We start from the raw sequence: 13,402 nt of genomic DNA, 5'->3' as shown, positions 1-13,402 counted from the left end.
CCCCACCCCAATGTACCCCAAGCGAATCTATCGACTCCAATGTAAACCACTAGAATCTACCCAAATCAAGTCCAATCCAATCCACTACAATCTCCTCCACTGCACTCCAATCTACCTCACTCCACCCCAATCTAGCCCAATCCCCCATGCCACCTACTCCACCCTACTCCACTGCACTGTACCCCATGCCCCCCATCCGCCCCACTCCAATATATCCCACTGCACTACAATCAATCACACTCCACTCTAATCTACCACAATCTACCACACTCCTCCCCAATCTACCCCAAAGTATTCCCACTCCAATCCTTCAATCTACCTCATGCAACTCAAATCTACCCCCTCCAGTCTAGCCTACTCCACTCACATCTACCCCACCCCACTCCTGCAATTTACGCCACTACAATCTACCCACTCCAATGTAAACCACTACAATCTAACCCAATCAATCACACTCAAGTCTACTCAACGGCACTCCAATCTACCCCACTCTACCCCATTCCACCCACTCCACTGACTCTTCCCCACCCCAATCTAATCTACCGCACTCCAATGTACCCCACTCCAATCAACCAAAATCTACTCCATTTCATACAAATCAACCCACTCCACTCCAATCTACCCCACTCCACTCCACCACAATCTACCCCACTCCACCACAATCTACCCCACTCCAATATACCACAATCTAACCCACTTCGATCTACCACAATCTTCCCCACTACACTCCAATCTACCCAACTGCAATGCCCCAATCCGCCTCACTCCAGTCTACCCCCCACCATTTCACTCTACCTCAATCTATCCCACTCTACTCTACCCCAATCTAGCCCACTACGCTCTACCCCAATCTATCCCATTCTGCTCCACCCCAATCTACTTCACTTCACTCCAGTCTACCTCACTCCAATTTAACGCACATCACCCCACTCCAATCTACCCCACCTCACCCCACTCCAATGTACCTAACTCCAATCTACCCCAAACCCAGTTGACTCCCATCTTCTCAAATCTACTTCACTGCACTCACATCTACCTCAATTCACCTCACTCCACTCCAGTCAACTCCACCGCATTAGTCTACCACAATCTAGCCTACTCCAATCACCCCACTCAAATCTACTCCAATCTACCTCACTCCATTCCAATCTACCACACTCCAATCCACCCAGCCTAACCCATTCCTTCCCAATCTACCCTACCCCAACCCAATCTACCCCACTACACTCTAGTTTACCACACACACCACTTCAATCTATCCCACACAACTCCAATCTAACCCACTCTACTCCAATCCAATCTACCCAACTACTCCACTATAATCTACACCAATCTACCGCACTGTACTCCACTACACTCTACCCCAAACTACTCAACTACACTCTACCCAAGTCTACCCCTCTCCAATCTACCCTACACCACTTGAATAACTTTTAGCCATGCTGAACAGCGGTCACACTGGTGTACAGCATGGCTAAAACACATTGCTAAAGCAATTGCTCTCGCATAAGCTAGACCTATTGGCTTTACCAATGATTATTTAAAATAGGAGGAGGGGCGCGCGGATCCCCTCACCGAGCCAGCAAGGGCCCAAGAGACCCCACCTCCTGGCTCCCTTTCCTTAAATTTAATGGGAGGGGGGAGACTTAAAAGCCCCGGGTATCCCACCCCCTGGTGCCTCTAGTGGGCGCCCACCAGGGGCACCCAGGGAGCAGTACATTGGGGGCTGCAGGGAGAGCCCCACGGCCCCAGTCGGCTCTCCATCCAAGACCATACTATGAGTCTTTTTAACTGCTCCTGCCGGGCGAGAGCAAAGTGGAGTTCCGTGCCCAGGAGAGAGTGTGGGCAGGTTATGCCCACACATTCCCAGGCAGTGTTTTGTATCACACCCTGGAGTTGGGTCCTGGGGTGGATATGAGCACTGGGAGCGGGGTAAGCAGCCCTCCCTTACTTTCTTCTACTTGTTTGGCCCCAGGGGAGGGGGTCCTCGGGCCCAGTTGAAGCCTGGGGAGGGGCCCACATGCCACTCTCCCAGTCTTAATGCAGTTGGCCTCAGGCCCATAAGTGACTCGGGGGGGGGGGGCACATGCCCCTTTCCTTATATCTATATTTGACCCCAGAGCATGGGGTCCCCGGGGTCCTGCATGGCTTGAGAAGGGAGGCCCCACTCACATTCCTCTCCCCATATTTAATCAATTATTTAAAAGCATTTTCTTTTCTTTTTTAAGTCACTATCTGGCAAGAGTCTTGCAAGATCGCAAGGTTTTTGTTGTTGTTGTTATTTTGGCTCCGGGGGTCCCAGAGTGCTATAAGGGCAGGCTATCCTATCCTGCTCACCTTATATAATGGCTTTCTGCAACATTTTTCCTCATGGTGCAGACAAATAGGAGCTTGACTCCTGTGGGAGTGAATTAGCTCAAGGGAAAAAAGACCCTTAGCCAATCAGAATTTTTTTTTTTTATTGGGTTTGAGGGACTCTCGTGACAACTGTCCAGATATACAAATATTTTTGTATGTTAATTATCTCAGAAACAGCTGAATGGACTTACACAAAATTACAAAAAGCACACTTATTGGACCAATATCTAGCTTCCTGCCAAATTTGGTCTAATTCCCTTCTGCAGTTTTTGTGATAGCACTTTGCAAAAAAGTCTATGGAAAATGCATGGGCATTTTACGTTTTGGAAGCCCCGTTTTTCTCAGCTCCGGCTTCACGGATCACCATAAAATGTTCCAGGAAGGAGCAGAGGCTAATGAATGCTTTTGAAAACGTTTCGTGAAGATTCGGCAAACTGTGCCAATGTTATTAGCAAACCAAAACAATCTCTTCTTAAGGAAATGCAAAACTAACTATAACTACCCAATGGCGATCGCCACTGGGATAGATATTTATTTATAAATATGTGTGAATCAGCTTCACAATCCATAACTTGCACAACAGCCATGTAACACATGGCACGCATACCAAATGTAATACTAATTACCTCAGACTTGACATGCAACAACAACAAGGTGATGGATGGAATGCTTGAATTGATCTCAGCTATTTTTCGTCCATCTAACCACTCTGGACAAAGGCCTGCTTTATCTAAATGAGTACCAGCCCTTCTCCTCCTGGACTCTCAGTCCTAAACTGCCAGGTGAAGCTCTCTCCAGAAGGGACCTCAAGCAACCCCAAACTGGTTTCACCCTACATGAGAATCATCAGTAGGGGTTGGCTTGAGTTCAATGGCACAGTGAGGACAGGACCCAGGTATATGCATCACACTTGGGGTGTGAACTGCAACAACAACAAGGTAACGGATGGAATGGTTGAATTAATCTCAGCCACTGGCAGTTGCTTGGGGTCGCATTCCTGTCCATTGTTTTTTACCCACCTTATGCAAATCAGTACCGGTCCTGCTATTTATGGGAACTGCTAAGCGAAGCTCCCTCTATATAGCATCAGACATGGATCATGTGCTCACTGTGTCACTGGAACCAAGCTACACCAGACTGATGACCACAATTAGGGCGATACCAGTCTTGTATTGCTCGTGTTCCAATTAAGAAAGGACCTAGTTTGGCAGTTTGGGCTGGACTGTTCCTATTGGAGCAGGATCAAGACTGATTTGAATATTGCTGGGTCTAATCTGTGGTGGCATGGTGGGAAAAAGAACAATGGGCTGGAATGCGAACCTGAGCGATACATAAATATTATTTTAAGTCCCTACCTTTCTTATTTTTTATGGTAGGATGATGCAGTACCAGTAGTTGGTCATGTTTTATGTTCGACTTACTCCAAGTTTGAGCTGGAGTACATTTACAACCGTTTTTTGTCCTTTTTGGCTGCAGTAAGTTTAGAAGTGCAGTTTGTGAATAGGAATCGGCTTACTCTTTTGTGAGTGAGTGCATGTCGCTCCTTAAACCCCTCCTTAATCCTCCACAGAACAATCACATTCAGTTGTAAAATGCAGACTGTGAATAGATCTTAAAGTATATAATACATGCATTTGTTACTATCTACCACATCAGCCGCACAGTCTCTCCACTCCACATATCTATCTGGTCAGCTCTGCAAATGGCCTTCAATAAATGTACACAAAACTCTAAACCTTGCTCACACTCCTACCTGTGAACACGGGTCATCATGTGCTTGTCTCCTGTCAGATTACATTTAACTTCACAAACTTCCCCTTCTTTCCCCAGTCCTACATCAACTCAGTACAAATCATATGCAAGCACAGGGTGAGAAATACAACACTCAACTCTCCTCAAAACGGGCCTAGTGCTAGCCCCAAGTCAGCTAAATTCTGACATATTTTGGGAAGGAGAGGTAGGGGTCAGTAAGGCTGCCATTTGGCCCCTTGGACTTCCTTTACCAGGAGGATTTCCCTGGTGTATTCACTATCTTCCTTCAGCTTCACTACTTAGTTGTTCTCCATGGTCTTCAGTCTCTTATTCTATAATCCCATGATTTCTGTATTTGTACACATTTACTCTCCCTGATGGGGGGAGCGTCCAGTTACCACAGCCTCACTCAACTGAGGATCTGTTTCCTTAACAGTCAATCTTCCTTCTGAAATAGTTTTGTCCATGTAGGATCAGCAAGGTTTCCCCCAACCATCCAACTAATCCCATCCCTTCTCTGGGGACAGAAAAACATGGTAGCTTTTGGAGAGCAGACAAAGGCTTCTGAGAGAGGTAGTGTGGAGGGAAAGAGCTCAGAACTCCACAGTCAAACAACAAACACAATAATGATGTGTTCCAGACCCGTGCTTATCTTAGTAAAAATAAAATACTTTCATTAACATGATCCAACCAAATAAAAAACAATTCAATGAGGCACAGATGCAAGATTATGATTGCAAATACCATGTCTAGTAAAGCAAATTACAATCAATGTTCTCCTCTCCCCATTCTAGGGGGTGGTATACAAGAGCAGCTCGTGAAGGTAAGAGCGATGGGGTGGTAGGGCGGGGCAGTGGTGGGGGTGGTATTCGACAACAAGGAGGGAAAATTAATTTTTTATTTAATTTGCCCGTAGGTCAGTCTCTTGTACCTGTACCTCATTAGACTCTTCAGCAATGTCAGTGCCTGCAATACAACCTGCATGTTGCAGTGAGATTCAGTCACGAAGTCCCTGCTGTTATACGGCACGTCTGGCCCTGACTTTTCCTAGATATGGGCAGCGAGTTTTGTAGATGCTGCGTTCATGCTGGGGAAGAAGGGGTTCAGGCCCAAACAAAAAAACACCACCCAAATGAAGGTGAAAAGCCCATCCAAAAGATCGTTGGCAACCTTTCAGGAGTTTCTAGAGCTGGTCTCGGGGGGCCTTGATGGTAACTGGGGTCACCCTCTAGAGCAGTGGGGAACTTCCTGAGCTTCTGGCAGGACCAATGTTGTACGTGCGGGTGTAGGCGGTGTGGGTCTTCCAGGGATGTCGCTTCTCCTCTGAGAGAAAGGCAGTAAGCAACACCAGCGCTGGGTCTCGAAGGTTTCCCTGAAAGTCTGTGGGGTGTCATCTACGCTGGTCAATGAGTAATCCTGGAATCATTTGTGTCTGGTACAGTCATCCTTTTATACTGCTTTTCAAGAACGGGATTACCCATGCTCTGTTCTGGTACCTATTTGAGTTGGTTTCCTTGTTTGTGTATCCTTCCTTTCCAGAGTAGACAGTCTTTGTTTTCAGGTAATAGTTAAGCATCAGGGGGCTGATGAGTGAAGTTTCCAAGAACAGCACCCATAACACTAGTATAAAGAGTGAAGTACTCACACCTGGCAGCTATCAGCCTTTTTGGAAGCAGCAACTCAGAAAGAACAAATGGCAGGCCCCAACTAAAAACGTTCCCTCTGTCCCTAAAACAACAAAAAGACTGCTGTCTCCATCTCACCACACCATCCATACAGACTAACTGGAGTGCTACAAGAAGTAAATAAAGGAAACGTCCCACAAAATAGTCACTCCTGCAGGGAGCCATGTTATCCATGCTCCTGCAATTCAGAGTTTGTGTCTCAGAAATGCTAGCAATACACAATGACAGTCTGTCAGTCTACATACAACCGCCATTTTGTGCAGCTTTTAGTCAGTGAAAATCCAAAATGGATTACACTGAGACAGATTCCATAGGCTCCATTGGCTCAATCTACAATCCACCTAATTGTAGCCAACAAAAGCTAGATATATAAATTGGGCAGAACTTTGGAGATGAGGCCAGTAGGTCACCAGTCAATGTTGGGTAAAGGGAACAAAATCTGCCTTCAACTAGGACTCAGAAAAGTGTTGCCATTGCTGCCAAACTTATCTTACCTGGCACAAGGGCAGTAGTTCAGTGCCCAAGTGAGGGACATTTGTGTTTTATTGTGTATTATTAAAAGTGTGATATCCTTTTTTAGCTGTCCGTCACCACCAATGACCTGATGGTAGCAAACAGAAAAAACAAAACAATAACTGCCACACCCATGGAAAAACTCCTGGGATGTGGGGTTATTAATTATTTGTTTTCAATAACAATCTCCCGCTTTGGGGGTTTGCTTTTGAAAAACAAAACCTTTGGTCAAGCTTGGTGAACAGTTGTCAAAACTGCTGGAGGCGTCTCCCAAACCTTTTGCATCTCGACAGGAACCACCATGACGGTGGTTCCATCAAGGTACAGAGATCACTGGTGAACAGGCAGTGATCCACAATATGGTGTACCACTATCAGTCAGGGTGGTCGATATAATTTCCTTCACCACCCTGATAAACTGTACTCTGGTCCCCAAACTCTAGATCAGGCCCTGAATATGGGAAGATAAAGAGCAGTGTGAGACACTGCTTTTAGCATTTTGCTGACATAGTTCTGCTTATTTAAACACAGAGGGGAGGATTCATTGATACATGCATGCATCAAAGATGGGATGCAAGGGTGAGCTTGTCGTGTGTGCTGACAAATTCGTTAAATCCAAAGATTAGAAACTTATATTTTAACTCTATCATTCAAATTTAAGTCATCCATTTTTCCATCGATAACCATTTCTGAATCCTGCCTGAAATACATGTGTGTGAGATCCTCTTTTCTATGGTAATGTGATGATCTGGAATTATCTTACTCTTAATATTTTACATTAGTCAGACAATAAGGTCAACAGAAGATTTTCAAAAACTTAGCTGTTCAAGATAGATTATGGCCTCTAAGAAGCAAACATAAACATCAAAGTATTTCCTGCAACATCTGCACTGACAATGAAGCTGCATGGTACTCTGTTAAGAGATATGTGATGTCAGTTTTATCCTTCAACCGATCTATCTTCTGCATGTTGTATCTAATCTGAAGTGATTGGGTTGCCTGTGACAATGAGATTATTATTCTTATGAAAAGGAGCAAAGCACTCTTGAAGGGCCAGTGACACTGTATATGTTTGTTTTTAATACACCTGTTTTAAGACAATTGCAATAAGCTGTATAAACTGTCAATCAGTAACCCTTTGCACCCTGTCTTTAAAAACATATTTGTAACCCAAAAACAAAGATATTATTGTATCATTTACTTAATAGGTCCCAAAAGTATTAGTGGATCTGACATTACCTGACACGGTCTTTTCATCCTTATTGCTATGACGTGGTATCTATAGCAGCAAAGTTCGCATGTCCACGATCCTCTTTCACTGATCCACTTTAACAAACAGAGTTGATGTGTGTACCGTACAGATCCGTCACATCTGCAAGGATTCAGCAGGATGCCCTTAAAAAAAAGCAAGCTGGATTATAGACATGTTTTACAGACTTTTGCCTTATGTTTGGTCAAGGATTCATTGAAAACACTAGTCAAAGGCCTTTATTTGACTAATAAATTGAAGTCATAGCCAAAGAGGCATAATGACGATAAGGGGCAATACACAGTATTACTGACCTTATTTAAGGGTTTTAATGATACTAGGGATATTTTTACCAGCACCATTAGCCTCTTCATACTCAGTCTCTCACTTTCCAGCAGTTCATCTACTGATTATTGCGAGTGCTTTGAATTAGATAAACAAGAGATGTATGTACAACTTCAAATACGTATTTAATAGTTCTTAAGAATTTGTTTTGCTGCTTCAAGAAAATTATATTAGGGGTCCATGGATGCAAGGTTGGATGTTTGTAGATTATTTACCTTGGGGGGATTCGATTGCACCTGGCGTAAGCATGATCGATATGGTCTACTTCATAACGATCCGATTTAAGACTCTAAAGGTGTTTCATCTTTTCTGGAGCTCGCTTAAAAAAGTATTTCCAGACATTACCCTTTTTAACCCATACATACCCTTAAGATTTTGGGAAAGCTGGGAGGCGGCCAAACATCTTACCCTGGGACAAATGTTTGAGGGGAAGGATTTTCTCTCATTTGATACTATGCAGCAGCAGAATTTTATTTTTCCCTATATCCGTTTTTTTAGGTACTTGCAAATTTACCATTTATAAATATTACTAAAAATGATGAGCTGGACTGCTCCCAGAGTACATTCTTGGATTTCTTAATGAGAGCGCCCAAGAAGGGCATCATTAGCCTGTCCTATAAGGTGATTTTCTCTGTGGAATTAGATATTCAGGCTGATCTCTTTCAGTTAATGGCAGATACATGGAGTAGGGATCTGGGATTAGTAGTAATGGTCGAGGAAATGAGGGTCAGCAATCTTCTGGCACAGAGTGTTTTAAATGTCTCAAAAATTATTGTCCACCACCTTACATGTATTAATGATTTATATTATGCTCCCCACCGACTATGGGTGATGAAGCTTAGAGGGGATGATCATCCTCTCCGGTGTGCAGCGGAGCGGGCCAATGTAGTTCATATCTTTGCAGCCTGCCTAGCTTTACATAACTAATGAGCTTTTGTTTTCTGGAAAATTAACAGTATCGCACATTTGGCTGCTGGGTGGGACCCCAAGGGGCATTCACCGGCTATCCCTCAAAATGCAGTCAGCCTCTACTTTATTTCTCTGCCTCTTGTAAGACTCACTTTGGCACGATGCTGGCTGGCTACGGCGGCCACTAAGCATCGTGGTTAGAATTTCTTAAATTATGCTTTTTGGAAATGTCTTTGTTAGATAATGAAGCCCGCAGAAGTAGGGTGAGAAAGATTTGGGATCCAGTCCGGCTGTGGATGGGTGAAATGTTGGCTGGCCAAGACAATGGGCCTATTCTTTATTGTTCCTTCTATGACACATCCTTATAATGTTTGCCATCTTGCCCTATTATCTTCTTCATATGTCGATTCTTCCTTGTTGTTTCTCAGATGTTAAGTCATTTTGGGCCAGATGTAGGTGGCTAAATACCGGTCAGTAACGGCAAAATTCGGTAAATTTCAGCGTTACCGACCGATATTTAGCCATGTGCGATGTATGTAAGGAATCGGTAAATAAGGAATCGGTAAATACCGATACCTTATTGCTCTTGCATTTAAGGAATCGGTAATACCGATTCCTTAAATGCAATGTAGGAAGCACTGAAAACAGTGCACCTCAGCCTTAAGGAATCGCTATTTACCACCAACTTCAAGTTGGTGGTAAGTAGCGATTTCCTTACAAAAAGCACTTTTTTGCTTTTTTTATGTGCCATGTGGCACACATCCATGCCCTTAGGGCATGTATGTGCGTCACATGTGCACACATGCACATTTCAGGGGTGCAACAGGGTGTCCTTTGGACACCCTGGCACCCTTGAAATACCTCCCGCTATTAACAGTTCGGTAATACCGAATCGCTAATAGTGAATGTCTTCACATTCATTGCTATGGGCCTCCAAGCCCATAGAAATGAATGGGTAGGTATTCTTTATTACCGGATCTCAATTATCGATTCGGTAATAAGGAATATTAAGGATTTGGTATTTTTTACCGAATCTTTACTGACATAGGAAATACCGATTTCTTAATACCGAATCGGTAAAATTCGGTATTAAGAAATCGGTATTTCACATTTACCTACATCTGGCCCTTTGTCTTTTCTGTATGACATTTTTCTCCAAATAGATAAATATATATATATATATTTTTAATTATATTCTTCACAAAGATTTCATACGCCCTACCACTCCAAGTTAAAGAGTCTCAAAACACCATATGCTAGATGCGGAAATAACTGTTACTTGCATCAAATCATGAAAGAAGGAAACACTAAAGATCCTAAAAGGATTACCATTTTTGATTTTCCTGGCAATACAAAATATCCATTTATACACCCCAGGAGGTTGTGAACAAGAGTGTCCAGTATTGGAACTAAATGTTAAAAATGATCAAATAACAGTTTCATATTCAGCACTCTCTCTAATGACCAAATACTCACACAGATCTGCACTGGATTTGGAAGAGCACTGGTGCTTACTGGGCAAAAAATTTGGAGACTGTGATTAAGCTTAATTTGAAACTGTGTAGGGTAGTTAATCTTCCACTTACTGCCCTGAAGCAATAGCATTTTTCTACAAGTACGAAGAGATTTAGGGGAATCTACGGAGAAACTCCAGGAATAAATTCTCTTGTCAAGATCTATTTAGATTGTAAAGAAAACTTTCTCTCAGATCTGTCTCTCTTCAGAAGTGCTTCCTTCCCAGAGAGCAAAGAACTGGCAGCCTTCTTCATTTCACTTCTCAAAAATCTGGCTATTTTCCAGTTTCCATTCCTCAGTTTATCTTTCCCATTATAGATGCATAGATTCCTTTGTTCCCTGACGTCAGTTTCTTCTCTGCTTTATAGGCATGCAATCTGTGTTGGCCACTTCTTCTTCGAATTTAGCTATCTTCAAGTTAAAGTTGGATTGTGGAAGGCGGTTTAGAGCGTGGATGCACAATAGTTTGTATTTCTGCCTGCTGGGCAATTGGCAGAGGCAGCTGAGTGGAGAAGACATGCAGGTTCTGTTGTTTTGGCTTTTCCTATATATGCAACCTGAATCCCAACAAAATTAAAGAGTTCAGTTTGTATCTGACTTAGTCCTGTCTGGTGCTTCTATTAATTACTGGTCTAACAATCTTGTATTTCATGTGCCGACACTTTCTGAAAACAAGGAAGATCTACCGGGATGGAAAGGCTACTTTAAGCTAAGCCAGTGAAGGGTGTATTGAAAAGTAACCTGTCACATACTGGGAAAGAGGTGGAGGACAGCTGTGGCGAAGTGGGGGAGAGGTGTGGCACAGCGGCCAGAGTGGCTGACTCCGGAGCGCGGGGATCATGGTTTGAACCCCAGCGGCAGCTCAGCTCACCACCATATGACTCTGGGCAATAGCTCACTTAATCACCCCGACGGCCTCCAGCGCCTTAAAACCTTAAGGGGTAATATGTTAGAGCTTTACAATAATATGGATTAGAAGAGCTGTGAGCCTGTTGGATCCAATTGTGCTAAAGCAATACATAGAAGTCTTGAGAACTTTTCAAATTAATCACCTTCATGTTGTGCTGTAGACTACCATCTGCCAGGTCAGGGTACTTGTATGTATTAGGCCTCTTCAAAAGCCTTGGTTGAGGGGGCTAGGACCTGACTATACTAGCCTACATTACATGGACCAAGAGTCCAATACATTTTTTTGGGTGGCATGATAATCTAAGTGAGAGGAGGCCTTCAAGCGCTGGATGCATCTCTCCTGCTTGTCACTGGACAGTGGACTTTTGATTGTGCAAATATCTATTCCCTTATATTCACTGTATTAACATAAAGAGCAGTGAAAGCGGCCATGAGAACACTGAAGTTGGGTGCATGGAGCATCTAGATGTAAGCATGCTCAGGCAGAAATTTAAAACACCGATAAAAGAGTGTGCACAGGGAGGAGATGCTTCATCTAGATTGTCACTTGAAGGAGGTGGCAGCAGTACTTGGTTGTTATCGAGGAGCACATGTGTCATCTAGATTGTCACATGAAGGAGCTGGCAGCTGCACAAGGCTGTTATCGATGAGGACATGCTTCATCTACATTGTCACATTAAGGAGATGGCAACAGTACATGGATATTATTGAGGAGGACATGCTTCATCTAAATTGTCACATGAAGGACGTGGCAGCAATAAGCAGCTGTTGTCTGGCACCATGAAGAGGATGGGGCATCCATAGCTAGAGACACTAGATAGACAAATTTAAGCGAGCGGTCCGATTCAACCATAACTACCTTTCTAGAGTGCATGTTGAATTTCCACTACACAAGAGATGGGAGAGACTAGCAAAAGGCTCTAAGCAACTGTCACATTCCTTGAATAATTGGGAGGACCGCTTCCCCCTTCTTGGGAGATATTTTTGAGGTCTTGCTTTGGTCTATAGGAAACACTATACAAGTAAAGAGACTGATCAGTAGAGGTTTGGGAAAATAAACTAGTGTTGTGCAGCAAACACAGCAGTGTTTTTAACCTCTTCTGTGCCCATGACGAGATAGTCTCGTCATGGAGCACGGTCGCGCTGTGCCCATGACGAGACTATCTCGTCATGAAACCCGCCCACTAAGGAAACGCCCGGCACAGGAGGGGGAAAGGGTGTGGCACCGAAGGGGTTAAATATAAATAAGGGACTTGTCCTCTAAATGAAGATTATTTTTGTATGATTAATTTGCCTCAGTGTGTGATCCTACATCAGAATTCCCGGAGGAAAGACGCACACGCACACACACACACACACACACACGCACAACTCGCATCATCTCGAGTTAATTTTTTATTATTTTGATTATATCTGTATTTGGGTGTGCTTGCTGTTGGAAAGAGTATCAATGGTGGTAATGTACAGTGTTCATTTGACTGTATGTTGCTGATGGTCCAGGTGTTGCTGACCCTTTCCTAAGCTGACTCAGCCTGCAAGCCCTACTCAGACTCTGCTGGGTTGTCCTGTTGCTTTCTCTGCCTACTTGGTCACCTCTTTATGGCCTGAAGAGAGGGGACTGGAAACTGTGACTGAGGGGCGCCCCTTCCTGCACCACCACATGGTCATTAGGGTTGCGATCCACCCCTTGAGAGGTGATGGGGAGCAGACAGACAAATCTTGGACCACATGATTTGGAGAGGGAGCACCTGAAGTAAGTGGTAAAATTGAAGGCTGCCGAAAGGCGAAAAACAGCCTCTAATTAATTGTATCCAGGTCCACCACAAGAGACATTCTCAGGTCCCCCTCTGAAGGAATGGAGGCCAGAGCAATGTGGACTTGACTGCCGGGGGACTTTTAGGTGCCTCATTAAAGGTCTGAACTACCAGTACAAAAAACCCACTAAAGGAAGCAGGTCGAAGAGGAACAAATGAAACAAACGGAAAGCGGCACATGACATATTTTGAGATGCAAGATACCGCAGACAGAACGGAAAGAAAACACTTCTATTACAACTTACAGCTAAAGAACCCATCAGCTAAACACATTGGAGCCCGAGCTAGAGGCTGTGAGGAAACAAATAATGACACTACCCTAAAAAGGAAGATGAGCTATCTTGATTGTGAGAA

At 43.8% G+C, this 13,402-nt stretch overlaps 1 protein-coding gene across 1 annotated transcript in view; it reads right to left on the bottom strand.

Moving 5' to 3' along the window:
- Positions 1-13,402, bottom strand: part of MARCHF11 (membrane associated ring-CH-type finger 11) — a 292,091-nt gene that overhangs the window by 238,905 nt on the left and 39,784 nt on the right. Inside the window, exon 2 of the mRNA XM_085604170.1 lies at positions 7,547-7,702. Coding sequence (XP_085460296.1) covers positions 7,547-7,702 — 156 coding nt within the window. The remainder of the gene's footprint in view (positions 1-7,546; positions 7,703-13,402) is intronic.

This window comes from Triturus cristatus, chromosome 5_1 (genome assembly GCF_964204655.1).
Source record: "Triturus cristatus chromosome 5_1, aTriCri1.1, whole genome shotgun sequence".
Taxonomy (NCBI): Eukaryota; Metazoa; Chordata; class Amphibia; order Caudata; family Salamandridae; genus Triturus; species Triturus cristatus.
The sequence above is the reverse complement of the archived record's forward strand: the minus strand, read 5'-3'. Positions and strand labels throughout refer to the sequence as shown.